Raw genomic sequence first — 25,191 nt, 5'->3', positions numbered from 1 at the left:
TGAAAACTCAGATCTCTGCATAATGACGAAGGCACAATCATGGTCAGCTTTCCAGAAATCCTAGACTAGTCAGGAGGGTGGGGGAGGTCTCTCAAGGGCGAGGAGCGTTTCTTCCGCCATCTACCCTGTGGTTTCATTCATTTGTGTCTCCCATGCTCTTTCCAGTCCCGGGATGAAGGCCATGTGCTCAACACGAGGCTAGAATGGCGGAAGTTAGAACAGAGATTGGAGGCGAAAATCCCTCTTGCATTTTGTGTGGCGCGAGTGGGAAGGCTGGGGCAGGCTGCGCGACAGCATGATGGAACTCCGTGTCGATCTCTCTGTCCGCCGGTAAAGTCCATGATGGCGGCGGATGGTCACGATGGTGGTATTGGTGACCTCGGCGCTGAGATGACGTCGATGGCTCGCCGCTCAGGCACAGTCTCTGCTATCAGACCTCCAGCCGTTCGCAATAATCAGTGAGCGGAGTTTGGGAAGAAACAAGCAGTGATCTGCTCGGTCATCGGCAATGATCTGTTTTCTTGGTGGACGCCAAGCTTTTTATAGTGGGCGCCACCGCGCCAATTGCGCAAATGTGAGTCAGCTTCAATACGAGGTACACGGTCAAAAGCACTGCTCCGGAATATCTCCAGCAGCCAGGGTTGAGGAACCGCAATCGTGATCATGTCAATTACACCTCAGAAATCCCATATTGTTTCTGTCACACGACCCCGCCTCGAACAGGGGTTGCCATGGTAATAACATATCGTCATCCACCAAAGGCGCAAGGCCCCCTCGTGTGGCCGTTCGCCGAGATCGACATTCATTGTCCAAGCCTCACAAGCTTTCCCATAGGTAACTCGTGTTCATGTTAGTCCGTACTTTGTCCAGTCTTGGTCTGCTTTCGAATCATGTTGTGACATTGTAATCAATCGCGCCCACAATCCCAGCTTTTGGTACATGACCACCAACGCCGTTGCTAATCGCAAAACTCAAGTCCAATTATCTCATGAATAGATTGGGAGCACTTCCTTCCCGGATCTTGATTTAAGGCTTCCTTGCCGCCCAGGTTCCCTCCCGGTAGCTCCGCGTTTTGCTGCCGCCGCATTCGCCGTTGCGTTGCTAGCCTCTGAACCATCATCCTGAAAGACCTGCAGGGTGTTGATCGCCCAGAAAGCATCGGCAAAGTCTGCCGGGTTATTGGCGACGTAGTCTTCGCAGGTTGGTGCCAGAGATGCGCAAGAAGATGTGTTCCAGACAGCTCCAGCCCACTACAGAGAATTGGATTAGTGCGAGTGCCATGGGCCCGAAGGGACAGGCATTACTTACCTGTCCGCAGAATGTGGTGTCGAATACAATCTGGAGATTCTTGAAATGGTCATCAATGTTGAATGATCCTTGGAACAGCGAGTTTGGGGTACCCCAGTTTTCGGACGGGGCCGGATGACTGCTGACAATGTCGTCGGGAAAAGTACCTCGTGGGAAGAACCATATCTTGATGAAATCAGCTGTCCACTCGGTTGCAAACACACCTCCCCCGGCTTCGTTGAATTCAGGCCCAAAGGTCAAGTTGGATATGTCGCCGATCGAACATCCCGCGTTCATTGGCTGGTCAGGCGCATTGACATCGCAGTTGGGTGTGATCAATTCACCAGAGAATTCGGTGTCATTGCTGACCACGGCGCCTTGTCCGGTATGCAAAGTCATCGAGTTCGTAGGTTGATCATTGACTCCCTCGACGATGTCGATCTCTCCATTGTGCGGCCAGTCTGCGCCCAGCATCCAAAACGCAGGCCAGGTACCGCAGACGCCACCAGGCATGTGAACAATATCGGCAATAACCAAAGCATGTTGAAAAGACTGTGTTGATGAGACGCGTACACTGGCTCGACCCTGCGGAGCGACATTTTCAGTGTCCACGCCCATATAGATAGCGAAAGATGCATTGCCTCCTTCTATAAATCCCGCTATCCCCGTTGAATTGGCCTGCTCCAAAGATTGGAATTGCACGAGGCCATCGGTCGGATCCGGGTCGGTGAAGAAGTCGAAGCCTTGCCAGAAAGCGTCGCCGGAGTAGTCTTGGACCAACTGGTACACGGCCAAGGTGGGTTTGAGAACAGTGCTGACCAGCAGCATGACTAGGGAAATGCGCGCCATCCCGATGGCAACGTCTTACGATTGAAAAAGATTGTTTATCGAAATGAAGGGTTCTTTGGTTGCTGAACTGGCAGCGGAAAGTGTGGGAGGGAAGTTTATAAGCCGTGAATCAATCAACGAGCGTTCAGTAAGAAGACGAGCAGGAAGGAAAGAAGACCAAGTTGGCAACGGAAGGAGAATGAAGGAGAGGCTTGCAAACAGGACCTGTCAAGGCACGAAAGCGCAGTGAAAGAAGATCAATTGACACCGAGTGATATGAATCAACATTCCCTGGAATGGCATTCACGATGGAAGGGGGGAGGCGGCTGGGAAACCTCCTTCATTTTTTACTGCCGGTACCTTTGGCCTTGAAGGAATGCCATAGTTGAGAATGTGGTCCATCTGGAATCCAGCTTTCCGAGACTGGAATCTGCCAACCCGAAGACATTGACGGGGCTGTCTGGCCATTCTTAGTACTCGTACTCCAGCCCAAGTAGGGCGCCCGTCAATGGTAGGTGATCGTAGGAGGCAGAAGCTTTGTAGTTTCAATGCGTGTCACGTATTGAGCCAGTCGAGATGGAAACCACCCGACAAGTGTGAAACGGAATCTCAGAGGGGTGAATGAGAGGTGAGGTGGTGAGCCTCATGATCTGGATGCCGTGTGAAACGCGTTTCGGCAATCTCTCTCCATCCCGCAGCATCGCGTCCACTGGCGGCAAAATCGTCTGGCAACTGTTGCTCCGCGCCCACATCCAACCGAATACCAAACATTTCTTTACTGAAACACCGTCCCAGCTTTCAAGGCTAGTTTCTTACTGCTCCGGCTCCGCATTGGCCGTCGTGCAAGTTATGGCCGTCCTATTTCAGTCCTTTCTTTGGCCGCTATCATGACCACAGTGCTAGAGCCACAGCCCACTGCGCGCACAGCCAGAGCCAAACTCGATGCGGCGGCCCAACTTCCCATTGCCGACCTCTCTCCTTCGCGAAGAGATCCTGATGCTCACATTCTCGCACAGGTCGCTCTTGTGTGGCCCTACTCTAGCTCAACAGGAACACTCGCCCTGCTGTTAGCCGACCCTGACATTCGCCGGCGGAAATCTAAAGGCCAGGCTAAGGTCGTATTCCACAATGGGTGTGCAAGGGAGGTTGCAAAGACAAAAGTGGGAATTGGGGACACCGTCAAGCTTGCATTGGCCGGTTGTGAGTGGAAAGAGACTGGTGATGTTGTTTCGACACCGGGCAAGAAAATAGACTGGGATCTGGAATATAACACATGCGTCCTCCTGGAGGTGCTTCGAGGTGACCGAGATGTTACCACAGTGGATTTTACTGGAACAGAGGCAGATGTTCCAACTACGAATGGGGCTTTCATCAATATTGAGAGGGAAGATCACATCCGACCTAAGTTGAATGCTATACTTTCAGACTCCAGTACAATCCGCATTCCATACTTGACCCCCAGAAAATCGAACAGCGTCAATCCTACGGGAACCTTCATCGATGCTGCCTTGGAATCCTCGGTCCAGGACGACGGCTATGTGCTGGGCCGCGGTAGAAAGCGTACAAAATTCGCAAGAAACAGTGGAGCATGGAGTTTTGTTGATTTGGAGGCGGAAACACCTCTAGAAGAGAACAGGAACGGTAGCTTAGACGATGGGGATGCTGCAGAAGTACAGCGCTCCCAGCACGACGAGGTTGCACCAGCCGCAGAACCAGCTTCCCTTGGTGAGGTGAATCACACCGAATCGCAGAACGCCGTCGATATCTCGAAAGAGGTCGTCCACCAGTCCGCCATGGTTCAAGTAACCGAAGAGAATATGGGCGATATCTCAAGCCCAGTTCGTCCTTCTGAGTCGGTACCTATTTCTGCTGCGTCCCCTCCACCGGTGATGGGTCCGCCTCAAACACCACGCAGGGCACCTCCACTTGTTCAGCCAGCGATGAATAGCATAGACGCTTTCGACAACAACGACGGCTCAGAGGCCGCGACAACACCACGGCTGTTGCCTATACCGTCTCCTGGTCTGCCTCTTGTTTCTCCGTTAGTTCATCGTGCAGGAGTCGAAATCGGCTATTTTCCGCCGGCATACACGATCATGTCACAATTAGACGCTTCGAGTGAGAAGGAAGAGGAGCAAGCTGTCCCATTCACGAACACCGCAGACAATCACGATCATACATCACTACATTTCGATGAGCCTCCGGGTGATGTATCGGGTACGTTGAGGTCGGAGGATGCAGTTAAAGCCCACGAGGCTACAGATGACGCGCTTGCAGACACGACGCTGGTGTCCCGAGATTCTCAGGATGTGGCTGAGGATCGAGAAAGCGCAAAGAAAGCTGCATATGAGGCACCCCAGTGGCTTTCGTCATTGGAATCTAGCATTGATCGCGAGCTTCTTCTTTCGCAAGATCAGTCAATTTCTCACACTGTGTCCCAAAACCCCTCTCGAACCATCGAGGTCGAGGATGATGATCTCTATGGCGCTCCAGTCGATATGCAGAGAACAAACCCTTCACTTGCGGCGTCCCCCCCAGCTGAGTACCCCAGGAGTCCGCTGGATGTTCTTGAACGATTTCTTCAGATTTCTCCGACAGCCGCTGTGGGCTTTTCACCCCCTCTCAGGCTGGATGGCTCGCAAAATACGCAAAATACATCTTTACAGCAGGATGCGGCGGAGGGTGTAGCTGAAGAAATTCCGCAGGATGGGACTGCAGTATCAACCACCTCGAACCGATCCCCTGGCACATATCCTGAATCACAATCACCATTCAGGCACAATCAGCACCATCTGGCGAGCCCTATCGATTCTACCCGCCCCCATTCGGGTCAAGTCTCACGCACACAGTCGCTCGATGGGCATTCAGACAAGCAAGAGAGCTTCAAAGAATACATCGACCACCTTGCGCAATTTTCCGCCAATTCGCAGGCTCTAGAGCAGCCAATCCCTGGTCCTGAAATCTCTCGTGATGATATGCAGAATGAGACGCAGGTGGAAGCTGATGTATCCGTGACAACCATCATGGTTGATGTGAATACTCAGGTTGAATCTTTGGAACATGTCACGGAAGAGTCCAAGCATGTGACAGATCACTCAGAGGCAACAAATGTCGTCAAGGAAGAATCTCAACAATTAATTTCTGCCGTAGGAGACAAGGGGGCGGGCGTTGAGTCTGTTCTATTGCCACATGTCCACATATACGACCCTCGTGGACAGCTACCAACACCGGACCAGTCCCAGGTGCAGCGTTCCTCGACTGAGCCGGAAACGCCGAATCTAGTTCAGGAGTCGATCGAAGTTGGAATCCCGTCACCCCAACATACTCAAGAGGAGATAGACGGGGATTCGGAAGCACCTGTGCTCGCCATACGAAAGGAGAAGAGTCAAGTTGTATGGGAAGATCCACAGCCTATAGAGGTTGTACGAGGCGAAGCGAGTCTGGCTGCGCAAGAGGAAAGAGCTGATGCTCAGCAACATGACTCTTTGCAAGGACTTCAGAAGGAATCACCCATCCAAGAGCGGCCCCTCGAGCAAGGTACCAGGGTAAGTAGTAGCCATACGTTTACGACGCCGATTCCCACATCGCATCAAGATACTGCCACACCTCGCCGAAGCTCTCAACGATTATCGGCAAGAAAGTCCATCATGGCAGAGATCTCATCTAGTCCGTATGTTAAGCCTGGCAAGTCCACCAAACAATCTGCATCATTACCACCCAGAAAGGAGAACATCAATCCCGCTGAAGTCGACAGCGCTCTCCTTCCATCACCAAAACTTGGCCAAGTTGAAACACCTCTTCTATCAGTTGGGCTTCAAGAGGCCAAACAGGCTACCCATGATATGAAATCTGTGCCCAGGCCTCTCAGGACAAATGGGTTGGTCTACAGCGAAGATTCAGGCATTACCACCCCACTTGCTTACTTCACCCCCTTACGCTCGTTGCATGAACAATTTGGTCAACTAGTCGATGTTATTGCGGTATGTGCAGCTTCTTCGTCAGAACCCGAACAATCGAAAGCAGGACGGAAGGACTATCACACTATCCTGCAGCTCTCGGATCCTTCGCTTCCCTCTGAGACACCCTCGGTCATATCTGCTCAAGTCTTTCGACCTGTTCGGACAGCGCTTCCCACAGTCCACTCCGGTGATGTTGTCATTTTGAGGAACTTCAAGGTTCAGACTTTTCACAGACAATTCAGACTTGTGAGTAATGATACATCTTCGTGGGCAGTGTTTGGAGCCAGGTCCGACCCGGCAATGGCTTGGCCAGAGGTAGTTGTCTCTGGCCCTCCGCTCGAGTACGGAGACAGTGAGACAAGCCGAGCGAAGCTTTTGTTTGACTGGTGGAATGAGAGTGGAAAGCAATTGTTCGGTGTCAAGCCTACGGTAACAGGACAAGCAAAGCATCAGGAGGTCGAAAACAGCTCGCCCAACCCTCGCAGTCCACTCAGGGCCAAAGGCCTACCTCTACCCAGTCGGAAAGTCCCACCAGCAACCCAACGTCGAAACGCCGATCCGAGCGACATTTTCCCCGTCGGAGGCGAGGTTCTAGAAACTCCAGGATCCTCGACCGTAGGAACTGAAGCGGGCAATCACAACAAGATTGACAACAGCACAGACGGGAACGAGGTCTCCCCGGAACAAGTTAGCACGACTGACAGCTTCCAGCAAGACAGCGAAACCATTAGTGCCCCTGCAAAGCCATTGAATCGGCGAAGGGCCAATGGGACGGACAATTTGGGTAACGAGGGAGATGAAGACGTGGCCATGGTTGGGGATGACTGGGACCAGGGTATTCCTCTTGCTGACAAAACCAACCGACGCAGAGGATCGACCATTTCCACCGCTCCTTCAGAGTCCGGGACTACGTTCACTCCACGGCGAAGTGCAAGACTCAGGAAGTCACCCAGCCTCGTGCATGAATTGAGAGACGGAACGAAGTATGTGGATGACAACCGAAGGAGGAGTGCCAGTGTTGTGCACGAGTTGAGGGACGGGGCAACGTATGTGGATGAATAGGGCCCTTCCCTTGGCTAGTAATGCGACGTCAACGATCCATGGAAAAGTTTTGACTTGGGAAGTTGATGGTCCTCCACAACGAAGCGTTGTGGTTGAAGACTGTCGATGGTGCAGCCCTTGTGGCTGCCTTGAGCCCATACATAATTCTTTTCACAGTCTCATTGAGGAATATGATACGCTATTCATGTACACCCTTTCTTACTGTATCTGCTTCGCAAAGCCCCGACATTTCCCCAAGCTCTCACAAGAAAGTCAACCCCAGAGCAGAGATCACGCTCAGACCGACGACCGTCCATCCCGAATATATGACCTGCTGGTTCGTGATCGCCGCGCCCGTGTCCCACACCAAATGTCTAATGCCGTTCAAACCGTGGAACGTGAAGGGGAACGCCACGAAGGCCTTCAACGCGACCTTGAGGATGATGGGCAGGGCAGCAAAACTGGCAGCCAGACTGGCCGACTCCAGGTGCCAGCCGAACAGCGGGGCGACGAGGTAGGCGGCGCCGAAGACGTAGATTCCTCCGGACAGCGTAGCACCCGTGATGCGGTTCAGGGCACTCAGGTACCAAGTGACTTGAGGACGGTAGATTGCGAGGTGCGGGGAGACGGGGCGGTGGAGGCGCTGGTTGGCGAGGATTTCTTGACCGCTGGCTTGAGATACTGTTTGTGTTGTTGCTGGTCTAAGTGATAGTGAAGGAGAAGAAGCGAAAAGTCAGTAACGGTGTTTCAGTATAGATAGCATCGGGGATTCCGGAGGTGTGGAATGTAGAGTCTGGGTGAAACTGGCAAATCTTTGTCCATCCACCTCTTTTTTTTCCCGGCGTGATGAATTCGTGACGATCTTGATGAGAGGGTACTGACCTGTACTGAACGTTCTGTAGGGTCGCTATGGCTGCCGGGGCAGATAATCTGGGCAGAGCAGTGGAGGGGTGGGTTGCGGCCACTGTCAATCCAGCGCAGAAGTCAGTTGCCGTTGAATACCAGATTGCGTCGGGGGTGTCAGGAAGATTACTTACGTCGCCGAGTCGTCAGCTGCAGAGCCCTGCGGGAGAACATGTTGACCGACATGACTGCTGCTGCTGCTGTGGTCGGTGGTGGGAGCGTGCTTTGGATCTCGTGTCTGTTTGTCTGTCGATTGAAGCTCCAAGTTTCACTGGCATGATGTCGATCCGCTTTCCGAGGCAATCGCTTGGCATATCACGTGTTGAGGGCTGGATTATGTTTGTCGTGGCTTTAATTGGTTGCGGCTGATCAGCGCCTCTGGAGACTTGGACATTGGCTTACGAAGGTACCTCGTACCACTCGTAGGGAGGTTTCGATTACTTGAAGATTTTCGACACGGTGCTTGACGGAAACAAGGAAATATCTGCATTGAGACATTCGGAATGGGACTGCATGCGGTGCACTTGCTTGGGCGTCTATGAAAGAGAATGTGACATCCGGAACAGGAAATCACGGTATCCAAGGACAAACAAACAAGGTGACTATGGGTGCGCGCTCCTCAGATTGTTTTATCGATCATGAATGCATTCAAGTGGCATTTATGTGGCAGATGAATTGGTCGTCCATGGTATGGACATGCAGCCAAACTTGCGTTCCTCTATCTATATGAGAAAGACGACAGCTCTGGCATGGATCGAGGTAGACATGCCGTTGTCGTTGCTCACCTTCGACAATGTACAATGTGCAATACTTCTGGGCGGCATTATGGCAAACCATCCGTAGGTTTTTGTGATTGAAGAGACCACGTCGTCGTCTTGTGAACGAGCACCCTTTCTGTGTGTCGACTTGTGCTCCCAAGCAAGCTGAAGAATCCCGTGAGAGGGTATTGCGCGAACGACAGGTATTGGTCGTCGATCGTCTGGAGGAGTGGTGGGTTGATTGGATTTGGCTGCCACGAAGCACAACAAGATGAGGAAACTCTCTACAGACTGTCTGTTCTTGTCAGGTATGCCGATCTGTGAAGGCTTCGCTGTGATTTCTGCGAGAGGAGGACGCTGAGGTTCGCGACGCGTTGGCGACCTTGATGGACAACGCAGTGCATCTGATCATGTCGCACCCGCGCTTTTCTCACTTTTCATCTCATTCGACTTTGTTTCTCTCCAGTGTCGTGGCTGTCATCCTTGCATGAGTACTGTCCTTGTTTACCTGGCATCACATCCTGTTACGCATCATGTCCTTGACATCGTCTCCCCCACCTCCCCTAACACCGCCGGACGATGATGGCACCGCGCCCTCAGTACCTTCTGCCTCTTTCGTCAGCCTCAAGTACGCTCCAAGTCAAAAGTGCATCTGCGCCAACCGAGCCGAGTCGGAGCTGGCTACCTCGCTTTGTCCCCAACACGGATACCACGACTCCAAAAGCAAGATAGTCATACAGAAGAATTCATATGGCGTTGGCGACGCACAGAAGAGAGGAAGAGATACACAAGACCGTCGTGACAATAGCGCGCAAGGGAGAGTGAGGACAAGAAAGAACACTCCAGAATTCCACCCTCGACGCTCTCGAACTCCATTATACCCTCGACATCCGCTTGGTATCAACAATGCTGGGATGAGCGCCGTGGGGGCTTTCACCGCAGAACTTGGGCTCATGAACGACAATCTGCATCGAATGTTAACCCACCCCAGCGCTTCTGACGAACATATCCATTCGGTCCAATTCTCTGAGCGGTCACCACTGAAGCGAATCGACTTTCTTGGATGGCCACTCGAAGCACGGAAGCTCATTTACCGCTTCTTGCTCGTCCCGGCCAAAAGATCAGTCATTTTTCCAGACAAAGACAGCAATGACACATTCCGCCACCTGAATCCAGATCTTAACGCGAGGATACTCCAGACCAACAGTCAAGTGTACCGCGAAGCCCGAACTATTCTGTATGGCGAGAACACCTTCGTCGGGGCAGAGCCAAGTGATTTTTTCTTTCCCAACGGCATTCAAGGCCTTCGAGCAAGCACAGCGGCGAGGATCAAGCATCTCTCGTTCGTCCGGAAAGGCACCGGTCCGACGCTATGTGACATTGACAGCAATGTTCTGTCGACGTCCATCCTTTCGCTCTTTCAACAATGTCCGGCATTCCTCTTGCTAAAAACCCTCACAATCAGATTCGAAGTCATCCGGCCTCTGACTGTAAACATGTTCAATTTACAAGTGCAGTATGCCAACAACGGAATCGGCAGCAACATCAAGTCAGCGTACAACAAGACTGAAGTGGCCACGAAGGCTGCCGCAATGGTGGCGTATAGGGCGTTGAGAAAGAAATCACCATTCCAGGGGTTGAAAGAGGTTGCAAATCGTTTCGAGAGTGTCTGGGATCCCAGCAAAGATGGAGCCATCAAACATGTGATCGAGATGTGTTTGTTTAGAACCGAGGAACCGAGGTCGGAGTACCAGGAGCACAGCCAAATGCTGCGTGAAGCAATCTTGGACATGTTGTTTGAGGAGAAGGAGCGAGACGTGGACGGGGCTGATATGAGGTTCCAGAACTTTATGAAACCGTGCCCTGAGTGAAACTGGGTGGGAACGTTCTGTTGGAAGTTCAGGACGGGAACAGGACCAAGACGTGCACAGCTGACTGGATATTGGAAAGGGCCAGGCAGACAACGTGTACTTGACACACAGTGCTGAAGCGGTCTGTAAATTGCTGACGGAGATGGAGACGTGTAACAAACGAGCATGACACTCAGGGAAAGAGAATTGCTCTTTTGGGCTAGTATATACCTAGTACCTCAGGTAGTATTAGGAGTCACTAGTCACGGTAGGACACGTGAGTTGAGACTTGAGTGAGCGTATGAATTGACAAATGTGCACCAATGGTCCACCCTAGCAACTACGGAGACGCACTGGTCCCGTTTTAGCACTTTCTATGATAAATTTCAGATTTCATTTCCACTCCTCTTCTCTTTCTTTTTTCCTTCTCCATGGACTTCAGCTTGGCGGCTCACATTCGCGGCACTCACGCCCCGTTGCTTTCGAAGTGGTTTTCATCAAAAATGAATACGAAGTCCCAGAAGGATGAGGAACGTTAATCGTTTTCTCAAGACCTGCCGTTAATCGCCCAGTTGTTCTCTCAATGAATTTGCTCGGGTTTCATATTCAAGGTTACATTTCCTCTTTCTCTCCTTGCTAGAGATATTATCTCCATAGGCAGCCATAGATATATTGACGTATCTTCCTATCTCTCACGCACTCGGAGTCTTACCCTACGTACCTGAGTGGCAAGGCAGGTTGTGTGCTTGGTTGGTTGTGCCCGAAACGAACTCTGAGATTATTTCTAGACATTCTATCCTTTTCTGTGTCTTTTATGTCTACATTTCACTCCTCAACTCGTTTCTTTCTTGCCAGGCCATAACCAGAACCCCCTCACCGCTGTGATCATGTCACTTTTTGGAAGGTAAGCTTTCACATCAACGGCGACCACTCCGGTGGGCCAGTGCGCTTTGAGATCAGATGATCCGACGTTGGCCCTTCCGCCCCAGTGCGTCCCCGTATTGACCAGTCGAGTTAGCCTGCCAGCCTGCCAGATCGATACCCCTGCCTGCCACTCTCCCCGCCGAAGCCTTGCCGAGCTTTCATCGCTGAATGCTTGTATGAGTCTAATTAGCGAGCATCGCCGGTTCTCGACCTCTATCCCGACCTGCAACACGAGAATGCCAAGACACCAAGGTTTCCCTGCCTTGCGCCTCCTGCACTAATACCTGGGGGCCGACGAAGAATATAGGTCGGATGCGTGAGGCTACCTGACTCAATCGGATCGAGACCGGTCTTCTTCGTATTCAAGACAAAGCTTATTGGCACAACACTGGACAAACGTGCTTGAAGAAGGTTTTAGACGTAGCATTTTCCAGCTGAAGTCCGCGGGACTGTGCAGGATTTGGTCAGAACAGGCGATGGCTACAGCCCATCCATCCCACCGACAACACCATGTCTACTTGTAGCTCTAGTGAGGGCAGCAACCGGCACAATTAGCTCGTCTCTGGTTCAGTCTCAGCCGCAACGAGCAAAATATATCAACTGCGCAGCCTCTCTAAGCATGCGAGTTCTCCTTCTTCTGGATCATGATGTTACCTGCAACTAACAATCTTGAACTTTCTGCCGTTTGTGCCCAAGCCCAAAATCATGGCGGATCAAATTGTCGACACTATCGAGTCGCAGGATCCATCCGCTTCCTCCATCCTCGACAAACTACCCGGCAAACGCATCGACGCTTACATCCGCAAGGTAGCTAGTCGAGGTATCCCACAGCAAGGCGAGACGACGGGCGGATACAGCGAGGGCTATGCTCACTTGGCTCACATCCCGCTTTTCCCGCTGTACTCGGAAGAGCAGCACCGAATCATGGCCAAAAAATGGGGCGACACCGGCAAGTGGCACGACTGGGGCAAACAGGACCTGGACTTGCAGACAAAGGCAACCATAAAGGGCATGGAGCTCATGAGCGGCGGCCACGGCACCATCAGCACAGTGAAATGGATGACCCGGACCAAAGGCGGGCTCGACACCCTGGCTGCAAACATGGCGGTGGAACAGAACCAACTCGTGGTCATCACCCGATGGATCCTCCCCGTCCAGCAAGGGGTGCCCTGGCTGGTTGACGTGCTGGAGCATCGCTACCTCGATCCGAACAGGTGGGTCCTGTCCCTTTTTTAGCCCTTTGACCCTGGGTTGGAAATCCCAGATGCTGGCCCCCCAGGACCCGTACTAAACCGCCGCATTTGCATACAGCACTCGGGGCAAGATGTCCAAGATCTCCGGCAACGCCGTCCTCTTGAAACATGGCCTCCCCACCGAGGGCAAAGTGACATTCAAGGTCTTTGACGACACCCAGGCCAAGGGGATCAAGAGCCAGAAGACCTGGTCGAAGAGGCGCGGGATAGAAGCGTCGTGTGACGCGGTCGTGCTGGTTGTCGAAGGTGGGGTCGACGTGCCCCTGCACATGGTCGCGCGCTTCCAGCGGACGTGCAGCATCTTCGAGGGCCGGGAGATGCAGAAGCGGTTTGAGAACCAGTGGAGAGTTCCGATCCTGCGTTGACGATCGTTGACCGTTCTTTCTTCTACATGCACAGATACCTGTGCTCTTGGATGCCTGTCGGGAATTCATACTTGTGTCAATGTCATATTACTCACAAGCTTTCAGTATCGTGCCCCAACCAAGTAGCTATGTCGATGTTCAGATACTAACAGCATACCACGGTTACAAATGGCAATGTGGAACGCAGCAATCCACGCTGGCCGAGTATGCAGCAGATACACATTCAAAGAGGGTACATTTATTTTGTCTTATGTTATTCTAAGCTTTTTATTAAGCAGTCTCAGTCTCAGCCTCGCCCAGGGGCCGACCCTGGCGAGCCTTGCAATAAACCAACTATCACAGGGCCGGGGACTATGTGACTACTACGTGGCATGCCAGGGCCATAATATTCTCTCTCTCGCTCTCTCTGTCTCTCTGATTATTTCCTTTTCTGGTACCGTCCTTCTCGATTCGTTATTCTTTATTCGTTATTTTTTATATACTCTCTCCCTCTCCCCGCTTCTCCTTTCCTCAGACACATCCACCTACCTACCTGGGGACAAGAACAAGGGCATACATGAGGTCCACGCTCTTACGCGGCTCCAGCAGAAGCAGGCAGGTTCTGGTAGTAGCTCGCGTCCTGGTTGAGGAGGTAAAAGCCCTCTGGCTCGGGTTTGTTGGAGCCACCGAACCTGTGGTTGCACGATTGGTTAGTTACTCGGGTTTTCCCATACATACATAGCTGGGTTTTCAAGCCCGTTTGCATGCGGAAGTTTGTATCAACAGAGGATAAGAGAGGGGGAAATAAAGAATGGAAGGGTAGGTGATGTAGCCAAACCAGGCCAAGTCAAGCCAAGTAAGCCAAGTGACAAAGGGAGTAACGTACCATGTCGGCTGGGGCAGGCTCTCCAGCGGTGCCGGCTGCGGCGTATCGGAAAAGATGTGCTCAAAGGTCATGGCCCACTGGACGCGGTTGTTCAACCCTTCAAGACCCCACAGGTTCTGCAGGAAGTGCAGGAACGACGTGTGCGTGTATGCCGAGTTGGGCGCGTAGCTGGTCCCCGGGCCGACGAGGGTGTTTGGCTGGATCCACGGCGAGATGGCGATCGCGGGGACACGCACACCTAGCCGCGTAAAGTCGTAGGTTACGTTGTGGCCGTCAGAGACGCCGGAGAAGGTGATCCCATCTTCGGGCGCGGGAATGCCTGTTGGCGGTGGGACGTGGTCGGCAAACCCGCCGTGTTCGTCGAAGTTGATGATGACGAGGCTGTTCAGGAAAGAAAGGGGTTGACAAGGTTAGCTGTTTGTCCCGGAAGTGTCCATGCTGAGTAGAACGAAAGAGGAAGAAAGAGTAGGGAGAGGAGACGAGAACAGTGAGACACTTACATATTGTCCCAGTACTGCGACTTCCGGATAGAGTCGTAAAAGTGTTTGATCATCAATTCGCCAGCGGCCATATTACTCGTCGGATGCATCGAGTCGATGGTGCAGCACTCCGGGTTGTAGTACGAAAACTGTGGTAAGGTCCCCTGGGCCAAGTCCGTGTAGAACTCGTCCGAGTGGACTAGTTTATCCATTGCATTGTCCTGTACCCACTGATAGATCCAGGAGTCGATGATGTCCGTCTCGTAGTAGTTCTTCCACGAGATATTCTTTTCGGTGAGCGCCTCGAAGATCGACTTGGAGCAGTTCGTGCCGGTCGAATTGAGCTGCCATCCATACGCTTGAACCGTGTTGTCGACCAGGCCACATGTCGAGCCGGAGGTGGCGAACTGCCGGTTGGGATTCGTAGGTCCGGGATGCTCAGCATGGTAGCTGTCCCAGAAGGCGAAGTTCTGGGCGAGCGTGGCGAGGACATTAGTCTTCTCCTTGTCATAGGCTTTGATGACGAACGACGCGTCGCCAGGGGTGGCATTGTACTTCTCCGATTGCCGCTCGATGAAGCCGTTCATGTTGGGGACATCACTGGCAGTGGGGTCCCAGGTGCGGTAAATCTCATAGCTGGTTCCTGCGAAGTTGTGGTCTGGATCGACCAAGGGGACCTCGTCTTCGAATGGGCCAGCGCATATTGAAAGGGGCTCGTTCCAGACAGTCCAGTTTGGGTTCGTGTAGTCGTTGCAGTAGGTCACGTTCCGCAAGTTGTTGATGTCCGGGTGAAAATCCCAGTAGCCAGCAATATTGTCAAAAGAGTGGTTCTCCAGCATAAGATATACGACGTGCGTGATCTGAGAGTGCCTGTGTCAGCTTCCTCTGTCTTAGGCTTCATGGGGATAGTGGAACAAGACATACCTTATCGCTCAGAGGACTTCCCGTAGAGTTTGATGATGGAGGACCCCAGCTCTGGCGAGAGGCAAGGGGCATGGCATGTCCGAGGGCGACCAGGGCCCAAAAGGCGCTCGTTCTCAAAGTGTCCATCATGATTATCTTGTCCACTCTAGTGGTTGCTCTGCACATTCTTCTGCTTCATGCACCGTGCCATGACCGTGTCCTTATAGCATCGACTTCCTCTCTAAGTTGCCCGACGTCCGCTTCGGCGTGGCAGCGAGGCGCGCCATCATTGGAGCTCTGAAGTTGTTCTTTCCCTCGCAGCTAGACGAGCAAGTATTATCAAGCACATCACGAAGGATCCCGACACAGCCGTCCAGAGAATCGGCCAAAGGCGAATAGACATGGCACGTGGAAGGGAGGACTCCGTGAAAACGACGTTGCACGGGAGAAGTGAGGACTGCAATGATAGAGAAGTGAAGTCATGGCTCCGAATAGGTTACACACGAGAGAGTTCTGTCAAGGGAAACGATGCATAAAAGATGAGGCTGGCGTGCGGAGCTCCATACCCTGGCGTGCCTGAAGGATAGCTAATGCATGAGAGTTGCACCACTGGTTCACAGCGAGCACTGAGCAGAGCAACTAAGGATGTTGCATGCCCCATACAGTAGGTGGGCCGGGGTGGGGTGGAAAGGCAAAAAGGCTTGTGGAATGCTTAGCAGAAGCTTAAAGCTTCACTAACATTTTATGGTACTTTTTCTAATTCGTCCGTCGCATGGATCTTCCCCTCTTGTATACCTTGTACCTGGTACGCGTCCTTGTAGACGGAATCCCTCTCGACACTAGAGCCCATGCACGGTGCCTGGAAATCCTGCTGCACTGCAACCCCCACCAACTCCTCGAGCTTCGACCTCTCAGGTGTCACGGATTCCAAACCACGTTGCATCTTTGGCCACGTTGATAAGCAGTTTTCGCCCAGCTTCTTCCAACTGCATGATGCATGATGCATGCCAGTTTCCACTCTGGAGCTTTCAAGAACATCCTCGGCCCCGGCGCCATCGACCCTGGTCAATTTTTTCTACAGCTTCTTCCTTTTTCGGAAGCTTGCTCACGAGCACACTTTCAACCACGTTCCTGGCTTGATAGGCAGTCACGGCTTCATCAATGCACAACAAACGCTTTGCTTCTTGCTCCTAGCCAGATGATGCATGCCTTTGCGGTTCAGGCGACAATGCAGCGGATTAAGGCAAGGATTGAGGGCCAAGGGTCTGGCAGTTCGCCGGACTTCCGCTCTCTCTGAACAAGAATATGAGAAAAAGATGGGAAGTACTTCAGGAAGAATAGGATGCACGACTGACCATCGAAGCATCCACCTCTGTCCCATATACCCAAGGAGGCCCGTCCCAACCGCCCTTCCCGCGCTGCCATTTCACCAAGCTTCGTCTGCTGAGGGTCAAGAGTCTGTCATCGATCAAAACAGACCCCAAATCGTCTGGCAAAATGCTTGTGTCACTGTTCAGGTATATCTTCTCGCGACGATATATGCCAGTCCTCGAGAGGCCTGCAGGCGATCTTAGCGAGAAAGACTTCGATCTCGAGTCTACAGGCTCCGACACCTCCGAGGCAAGTACACTTACCGGCAGTGTGAAGCCGTCCTTCAAGGCAGATTCACGGGTCATCTCAGACGCCATCATCGGCCTCTCAGACGGCCTTACCGTGCCATTCGCCCTGACTGCTGGACTGTCAGCCCTTGGGGACACCAAGGTGGTCATTTATGGCGGCCTCGCAGAACTCATTGCGGGAGCGATATCGATGGGTCTAGGAGGATATCTGGGGGCCAAAAGCGAAGAGTGAGCCACATCTGCCATATTCTTGACCTACAACGCGAACAAGTCTAAATTCTTGAAAATAGGGAATCATATCACGCGACACGAAAGCAGACAAAGGACCAAATACTGAGCGACCCAAATTCCCTCTCAGAGAGCATCTCGGCCATCTTCGAGCCTTACCACCTCCCAGAGTCTCTGACATCCGAGATTACGACTCATCTCGAGAAATGCGACCCAGACAACCTGGTCAACTTCGTCATGTCCTTTGAGCACGCCCTTCCCGAGCCTGCCGGTTCTCGGGCCTTGACCTGCGCCCTGACGATTGCCCTCGGCTACTTTGTTGGGGGCTTCGTCCCGCTCCTGCCGTATTTCTTCACCGCTCACATCTCCAAGGCTCTGCTCTGGTCTATTGGGACCATGGCCCTGGCTTTGTTTCTGTTCGGATATGTCAAGACGTGTGTGAATGTTGGGTGGCGACGGGGAAGGCACATCTGGCAGGGCGTCTTGGGAGGAATCCAAATGGTTTTTGTCGGTGGTGCGGCCGCCGGAGCGGCCATGGGTCTTGTTCGAGCATTTGATTATCATGCTGCGAGTGGCTGATAGTGGTGATGTTGTAGCCCAGTTCCATTTATCCTGTTTGAGTGGAGCGGAATGGTATATTACATGGAGGAAATTTGTCAAAAAGGCTCATATGCATAGGCGCCTGCAAGAGGCATTGATGTTTGCCAGAAGGGCCATGGAGCTCAAATGTGCCGTAAAGTCCACGTATCAGGGACTGGCCTCGATGACTTGACACGAGAAATCAAAAGTGCTCGTAGATTTTGTATTCCCTACGGGTTGCATCTGGAAATCTACTCAAAGTTTCCACGTAGACCCAGGAATCTGTGCTCACTAGTAAGGGATGATCAGCATTGCTTGAGATGCATCCGATGGCTCATATCACAGATCTCGACATAGCCACACGGTGGAATATGCGCCGTATCCTAGCTTTCCAACAACTTGGTACTTTGACTGATATACGTCGCCGATGTGAACAGGGTAATACTGTTGAGGCTCGTGAAATGGCATCGTCTCCTCTTCCAGGAGTCTTTCACTGGGTAATACTGGAGCTCCACCGCTGAAAAAACTCCTTGGGAGAGATACCCTCCACCTGAGAGCATGTCTCCATAGCTGAAACAGAGATGTCATGTCATTTTGTCCAGAGAAAGCAGAGTGGAAGTTGAACGTTGTATAGAAGGAGGTCCAAGTGCCAAGACTGTGCTTCGTGGGAGGCAGGTCTGCCGAGCCACCCCCTTTTCCAAGCACGTGACAGGTCATTTTTAGAATGGTTGACTCCAAGTCCTCAAGTCAATGATCGACATTTATGACCTCCAGAAGTGATTCTCCTACGTGCCCACACACGAGAAGATATGTATTCAGCGGTCTACTGTGATACGAGACGGATGTATTCCACAAATCATTCTGACGAGGCGCCACCGATTTCCCAGTGGTCGCCTTGCGGAGGTCTTGTCGCTCTACAGACTGTGTTTCCTCTCTCTGCCTGCTGTCTCAATCACGAATCCATCCTCTCCAATCTCCAGAACCTCCCCCGCACATAACCCCCCTACTTAGGAGTACATTTCTTCCCCGCGTGTATCGGAATAGGAAACAGAGAAAAGGAACCAACCACAGCCGCTCGGCAAACACATTTCCCCATCGAATCGCCGCGGTGATTTCAGAAATGGAAGTTTGTCTATATAAGGAGTCGGTCAGATGGCCCTGGTGTGGTTGCATCCTTACCTCAACCCCCTTCATTCCCGGCTGATCGTTAACCATGGCCAAGGCATTTGCAGCACATCAAGCTGCGTTTGAGAAAGAAGGCGTCTACATCGGCGGCTGGTCGTTTCGGGACACGCTGACTCCGAGAAAGAAGGATGGGAAACACGATACCAGCGAGGACCGCATCCAGAATGCCACCGTCTTGACTCCTGACTGGACGGTGGAGGAAGAGCGGAGATTGGTTCGCAAACTCGATTTTCGAGTGCTCTTCCCGGCCTGTATCATCTACTTTCTTGCCTATATGGACAGAGCCAACCTCGGAAACGTCAAGATCTTGGGTCTGGGGACGGAATCCTCCATCGAAGGTCGCCTGGGGATGAAAGGCGCCGACTTCAGCTGGGCCGTGTCCATCACCTACTTCGCCGTCACCGCGGGCCTGCTCCCATCGAACATCCTGATGAAGAAGTTCTCGGCAAAGTACTTCTTCCCCATTGTCATGATCCTGTGGGGCGTCATCGTCATGTCTATGGCCGCTTGCAAGAGCCTGGCCGGCCTCCTAGCAGCACGCTTCTTCCTTGGTATTCCAGAGTCTGGTGTCGTCCCGGCCTGTGTCATGTACTTTTCAATGTGGTACAAGCCGTCCGAGAGAGCGTTTCGTATTGGGGTCTTTCACAGTGCCAACGCTCTCGCCTCTGCAGTGTCAGCCTTCATCGCCGCAGGGATCGGGCACCTGAACGGTCGTAATGGACTGGACTCCTGGCAATGGGTCTTCATCATCGAAGGGATCTTGCCCATCGCCATGGCGCCTATCATCTTCCTCCTCCTCTTGACATTCCCCGAGACGTCCACGGCACTGTCAGAGCGAGAGCGGTACATCGCCATCAACCGATTCGGCAGAGGCGCGGCGAGAAAGACCGATGTCAGCTGGAGCTGGCCTGCGTTCCGTCGCATCTTCAAGCGACCGTCGACCTACGTCTTCTTCGTCTCGTACGTGGCGCTGTGCATGGTCGCCGTCGCCCAAGCCACCTTCCTGCCCACCATCCTCAAGGTCTTCCTCGGCTACTCGACGACAAAGTCCAACCTCTACACCGCCGCCTGCAACCTCAGCATCATCCCCTTGTACTGGGTGTGGGGTGTCCATTCCGACTGGACTCGAGAGCGCATGTGGCATTACCTTCTTCCCGTGGTTGCGTCGGTCCCTTGCTATGCCGTCTGGACCTATACCTCAATGCACCCGGAAGCCCGAGGCACGGTGATCGAGACGACCGCGTTATACGGCATGGCGTATCTCGGCCAGATGGTTCTGATCTCCCAGCCGATCGTGCTCAGCTATCGCTCCTCAACGCTGTACGGTGCTGCCGAGCAAGCCGTCGGCGTGGCCGCTGCTGTTGCTTCGTTGACCATCGCCAGCATTATCGCCCCGCAGGTACATATATTTCCATGCACCCTTTATCTCTTCATCGCTTATGCAGGAGCTCTCTGCTGACCATATAAACAGATGTACCCCAACCAAGACGCCCCACGGTACCTGGCAGGCTTTGCAGGCACGCTGGCTCTGTTGGTCGTGTGCATCCTCTCCTACCTGACCTTGCCTCTGTGGCTCATGCGGGAAGCACATGTACGGAAGAAGAAGACCGGTCACGCCATGCCACTACAGGTACGAAGCCCCTCCATTTTATCTTTTACCACCTCTCCTTTTCTTTGTTTCCCTTTGTTGCTTGCACTTCCCTCCTCTCCCCGTCATCCTTTCCCTATGCTCTCTTCATCTTGTCCGTCCATTTCGATACACTGCAGTCCTCGTCCCTGTGTACTAACACACCTGTTTCCTCACCTCAGGCCATCGAAGATGCCGAACGGAGCATGGTCACCGACGCCGCTCACGATCTCATCCACCGCCTCAACGAACAAGAAGAGATGGGCATGCTCGCGGCTAAGGGCGTCGAGGCCGGCGCCGCCGAGGCCCAGCATGTCGAGGAGCAGCATCAGCAGCCGCCCAAGACTATCTGAGCCACGCGCCCCTCGTCGACGAAGACTACGTTGGGGTGGGATGGGACAGAACACCAGGGACGCGAGACACGTCATGGGCTTGGGCATGCGAAACGGAAACGGAAACGGAAACGGAAACACGGACACAGACACACATACATATATATAAACGCGCGCGCGTGCATACGCAGACGCAGACGCGTATATATGTATACAGGACGCAGGTTATGCTACAGATTCAATGATCGATAGGTAGCTAGGTAGCCTATGGAACGAAGTATATTCGATCCAATCCAATCCAATTCGATCGATCAGATTCGTAGTCAGATACATCATGCATGTACTTGCATGTGTGGGGCGAAGGCAATAATGAATACCTTTCCTTCACTTCATTCCATGGTATCGGTATTGGGGCCCCCATTCGCTGCGAACGAAGCATATTGCGTGCAAGAAAAAAACACTCTGGGGCGTCGAGATACGGGGTGGTATGCTAGCAGGCTAGGTAGGTAGGTCCGTAGGTATGCAAGTAGGTATAGATCAAGGTCACTAGGTAAGAAAGATGTTACGGACAGGACCAAGTCATGTGGTATCCTAATGAGATAAAGTATCCTGGTATCGTATATGCACCTATCCTACTGTAAATGTGATACATGGGTAGACGGAAGGATGTCTCGAACAAATTTTTACTCGCGAGTTCTCATCATGTCCTGTCGTGGCATACATATCATGCATGCATGCATGCATGACCTTTGGGGTCTATCCAGGTATCCAATGATGGAGGGTTCATCGCAATTTTCTCAGGGGGCCTGTTCGTCTGTCTGTCTGTTTCTGTGTCTGTGTGTGTGTGTCTATATGTCTGCTGTAAGGATCTCGAGTTCGGGGGGAGATATCAAAATCTTGGAACCTCTTCAGCATCGCTCGGTCAGTCATTCAGTCACTCTTGGCTGTGTCTGTGTGTGTCTGTATGTGTGTGTCTTGTCACACTCCTTCAGAACAACGCAGTATATACCTCGTATCGGACGGTCCAAACAAAGCAGACCAAGCCGCACCCAAGCCGGGCCAAGACAGCCCAAGCAAAGCCAAGGCAAATGGCGGAACGAGCTCGACGAGTTTCTCACAGCCTCGCCATCCCTGTCGTGTCTCTCCTCGAGGACGACGTATTCCACACCTGCACCTCGGGGATCTCTGCATAGTTGGCCGGGAAGAGCGCGGGGCCCGACACCTTCTTGGATACCTTGCCCGTGGCGTTCTTGGGCAGTTCGCCCTCGATGACGCGCAGGATCGTCGGGAGCTTGTACCGCGCCAGTTTGTCGCCGAGGTCTTTGCGCAGTTGCGCGAGTGTGAGGGCCTTGCCACTGCCGGTGGGACGGTACGAGTACGTCGTCTGGTCGTCGCGCAGGGTCACCGCGGCGGCGACGCGCTGGCCCCATTCGGCGTCGTCGACCCCCACGACCATGACCTCGTTGATGTACGGCAGGCCCAGGCACTCGCGCTCAATGTCCAGCGCCGAGATCTTGTACCCGCCGCATTTGAGGATGTCGACCGACGCACGCCCCAGGATGAAGTAGTACTCTCCCTCACGCCGCCCGATGTCGCCCGTCTTGTAGAAGCCGTCCGAATCGTGCGCGTCCCGTGTGGCTTGCTCGTCGGAGAGGTATCTGCAAGTTTGCGCGGGGGTGTTAGTGCCAGTGATGGTGTTTCTCTCTAGGAAAAGGCAGAAGGGAAAAAAAAAAATAACAGATGGTGTGACTCATTTAAGATGTAACGAAACAACCTTCGAATCATTTGGGATGGGGATTGGTTCATCTTTGCAAAGGGCAAAAGGAAACACGACCTGTACATACCCCGTAAACATGCCCGGGCTCTTGATCAGGATTTCGCCTTCGTCACCACCGTCTGCAAACCGCACTTCCACCCCAGGGGAACACGTACCCACGGAGCCCGATGGGGTGTCCCCAGGCTCCAGAGCCATTTTGAAAACAGCCCCAGACTCGGTACTTCCGTAGCGCGTCAGGATGCGTTTGCCGCCCCTGAGAGTCTCCCAAAACTCCTCCACCGGTCGGGGCAGGGCGGACGTGCCGCACAGCATGCCACGTATTCGCATTGCCGCTGCAGCTGCCGTAGCGGACTCGATGGATGTACTAGATGGAGGAGGAGAGGAGGAAGAGGCAGATCTTGACAACCCCACCTGGCTTTGCTGGAAGTGGCGCATCATCCGCACGTACATGGTGGGCACGCCCGTGAAGAAGCTAATGCCACCCTTCTTCCACCGCTCCCACGTCCACTCGGCGCTGAATGGCCCGCTGCGGAATTCGATGCAGGCGCCACGAATCAGGAACGGGTAGAAGGACAAATATGCTCCCGTGGCATGGTGTACGGGCATGAGATGCAGGATACGGTCGTCCTCTGTCACCTTGTAGTGGTCGGCTACGGAGCGCGCGACTTCGTGGGTCATCGCTCGTCGGTGTACGGCCCCCTTGGGTTTCCCCGTTGTCCCGGACGTAAAGATCACGAACGCCGGGGCGTTGTCGTCTAGATATCTGTCGGAGGAGATTGAGATATCGGATGGTCGATGGCTCCAATGCCGGAGGGAGGGGGCGATCAAGATCTTGGAAAAATCGGCCGTCTGGCGCTGGCTCCTGACAGTGTTTTCTAAGGCGGTTCCCTGGCTGTCCAAATTTGAGGCGGTCAGGACTGCCACGCACTGGGCCTTTTCTATAAAGTAAGATGCCTCTTCTAGAGGTGCTTGTGGACCTATTGTGCAGAAAGTCTTAGTCTTTCCAGACGACATACGTTCTAAAAAGACAGCTAGCGACGTTGATAGACTTACTGATGGGCACTACGACGGCTCCTAATGCGAGAACGCCGAGAACTCCAACGGTGTACTCATAGCCCCCAGCAGCCAGCACGGCGATGAAAATGGGTCTGTTGCCTCGTACCAGGTCATCTCTCGCTGTCTTGCCCAGGCGTTCTAGCAGGTCGTTTCGCATCTCTAGAACGTCAGTTAGCAGCTGGATGCGAGACTTTTCGACGTCGAGGTTGACATCGGCAATGATGGTCTTCGCAGGCGCGTCGTGGGCCAGCCGCAGCAATCTGCCGAAAAAAGGACAGTTGGGAAAGACATTCCGGCCCTGGTGCGGAGGCACAAAGTCGGCACGGTCTGGAATATGCATTTCGCCCTGTATCTCGTTCCGGAAATGAGGTTCACGAACAAATCTCAGGTCGGGGCCAGATTGCTCTTCTTATACACTGCACAGCACTGTTATCATTCTGACTAAAGCCAGGGAGCGAAGATGAAAAGATAGGACTATCATAACTCAAGTCTCTCTGTCCTTGAAGTCGAGTAGGTACGAATATGTTGTTCAGGCTGATCCACATATCGCCGAGGGGGTTTGGGACAAGCGGGAATGCCGAACAGGAAAAACACTTCGGCCATTGTCCGGGAGCGTTTTGCTAAGGCTCAAAGATCAACTATTTGGAGATACGGTCCAGGAGCCGGTCATATGATCGGGTATGGGTCGGATTAATTCGCCAAAAGGTACTTGGTAGACCCTGTGTACCAACGAATATCTGTAAAGAACCTTGGGAAAGGCACTCAAGCCAATGTCTCGGCGGTGCTGTATACAAACGATACTCGTATCCTAAATCGACGACATGCTATTCATACGCGCTGGTATTGGCAAGACATGCTTGATACTCCTGGATAGTAAACTCGATTTGCTCAGAATTCCGGTCGACATCGCAACGAAGGGTGTCATTGACTAGGCAATCAAGTAGGTGGATGGATTATCGGGCAAATGACTCGTCTGCTGGTACGCCAGTGCCAGTGACCTCGAGCCGATAATAGGGCCGGTTAGGAAACGCCGGCGACAATTTCCCAGATTTTGAGTACCTGGGGATTTCGTGGAGAATTCTCCAAAGACGGAGATTGTCTTGCTGCTTCATTGGTTCCATTTAGGGTCCTCTGTGTTGTCTCCTGGAAGAAGACTCATTGTGTGAATAGAGCAGTAGGTCGATAAAATACCCGACCAAGGAGCAGGGCATTGTACTTACCATACAATTACCCGCATTTGCCGCGCCGTCGGCTGTTGTCGATCTACTCCTCTGTCCTTCAAGGTTTGCTCTGGGTCCAAGTGCTGCCAGTGGCAGAAACGGGATTCCGTTTGTGGAGCTTGGTCCTTTCTCCAAATCTTCCCCTCCGTAGAC

At 52.9% G+C, this 25,191-nt stretch overlaps 9 protein-coding genes across 9 annotated transcripts; 5 read left to right on the top strand and 4 right to left on the bottom strand.

Moving 5' to 3' along the window:
• Nucleotides 1-986: 986 nt before the first annotated feature.
• On the bottom strand, nt 987-2,136 carry AYO20_02571 (hypothetical protein; the record flags this gene model as incomplete). Its single annotated transcript, XM_022640875.1, has 2 exons — nt 987-1,250; nt 1,309-2,136. The coding sequence occupies 2 exons, from the start codon at nt 2,134-2,136 to the stop codon at nt 987-989; spliced, it is 1,092 nt and encodes a 363-aa protein (XP_022503131.1).
• Nucleotides 2,137-3,002: 866 nt separating this feature from the next.
• AYO20_02570 (hypothetical protein) lies at nt 3,003-7,136 on the top strand (the record flags this gene model as incomplete). The annotated part of the gene is made up of 1 exon (XM_022640874.1): nt 3,003-7,136. One exon carries the CDS (start codon nt 3,003-3,005, stop codon nt 7,134-7,136), a length of 4,134 nt encoding a protein of 1,377 aa, XP_022503130.1.
• Nucleotides 7,137-7,377: 241 nt separating this feature from the next.
• AYO20_02569 (succinate dehydrogenase, cytochrome b556 subunit) lies at nt 7,378-8,204 on the bottom strand (the record flags this gene model as incomplete). The annotated part of the gene is made up of 3 exons (XM_022640873.1): nt 7,378-7,816; nt 7,998-8,079; nt 8,153-8,204. The coding sequence occupies 3 exons, from the start codon at nt 8,202-8,204 to the stop codon at nt 7,378-7,380; spliced, it is 573 nt and encodes a 190-aa protein (XP_022503129.1).
• Nucleotides 8,205-9,309: 1,105 nt separating this feature from the next.
• On the top strand, nt 9,310-10,647 carry AYO20_02568 (hypothetical protein; the record flags this gene model as incomplete). The annotated part of the gene is made up of 1 exon (XM_022640872.1): nt 9,310-10,647. The coding sequence occupies one exon, from the start codon at nt 9,310-9,312 to the stop codon at nt 10,645-10,647; it is 1,338 nt and encodes a 445-aa protein (XP_022503128.1).
• Nucleotides 10,648-12,255: 1,608 nt separating this feature from the next.
• AYO20_02567 (hypothetical protein) lies at nt 12,256-13,168 on the top strand (the record flags this gene model as incomplete). Its single annotated transcript, XM_022640871.1, has 2 exons — nt 12,256-12,764; nt 12,862-13,168. The coding sequence occupies 2 exons, from the start codon at nt 12,256-12,258 to the stop codon at nt 13,166-13,168; spliced, it is 816 nt and encodes a 271-aa protein (XP_022503127.1).
• A 571-nt stretch (nt 13,169-13,739) lies between these two features.
• On the bottom strand, nt 13,740-15,562 carry AYO20_02566 (hypothetical protein; the record flags this gene model as incomplete). The annotated part of the gene is made up of 4 exons (XM_022640870.1): nt 13,740-13,839; nt 14,034-14,414; nt 14,534-15,372; nt 15,437-15,562. The coding sequence occupies 4 exons, from the start codon at nt 15,560-15,562 to the stop codon at nt 13,740-13,742; spliced, it is 1,446 nt and encodes a 481-aa protein (XP_022503126.1).
• A 1,350-nt stretch (nt 15,563-16,912) lies between these two features.
• Nucleotides 16,913-17,841, top strand: AYO20_02565 (hypothetical protein; the record flags this gene model as incomplete). The annotated part of the gene is made up of 2 exons (XM_022640869.1): nt 16,913-17,262; nt 17,325-17,841. The coding sequence occupies 2 exons, from the start codon at nt 16,913-16,915 to the stop codon at nt 17,839-17,841; spliced, it is 867 nt and encodes a 288-aa protein (XP_022503125.1).
• Nucleotides 17,842-19,054: 1,213 nt separating this feature from the next.
• On the top strand, nt 19,055-21,006 carry AYO20_02564 (hypothetical protein; the record flags this gene model as incomplete). The annotated part of the gene is made up of 3 exons (XM_022640868.1): nt 19,055-20,425; nt 20,498-20,656; nt 20,836-21,006. 3 exons carry the CDS (start codon nt 19,055-19,057, stop codon nt 21,004-21,006), a joined length of 1,701 nt encoding a protein of 566 aa, XP_022503124.1.
• A 1,093-nt stretch (nt 21,007-22,099) lies between these two features.
• Nucleotides 22,100-24,158, bottom strand: AYO20_02563 (hypothetical protein; the record flags this gene model as incomplete). The annotated part of the gene is made up of 3 exons (XM_022640867.1): nt 22,100-22,643; nt 22,830-23,739; nt 23,816-24,158. 3 exons carry the CDS (start codon nt 24,156-24,158, stop codon nt 22,100-22,102), a joined length of 1,797 nt encoding a protein of 598 aa, XP_022503123.1.
• Nucleotides 24,159-25,191: the final 1,033 nt, after the last annotated feature.

This window comes from Fonsecaea nubica (genome assembly GCF_001646965.1).
Source record: "Fonsecaea nubica strain CBS 269.64 chromosome Unknown Scaff11, whole genome shotgun sequence".
In the NCBI taxonomy this organism is placed as follows: Eukaryota; Fungi; Ascomycota; class Eurotiomycetes; order Chaetothyriales; family Herpotrichiellaceae; genus Fonsecaea; species Fonsecaea nubica.
Note: the sequence above shows the minus strand (reverse complement) of the source record. Positions and strands in the feature narration are given on the sequence as shown.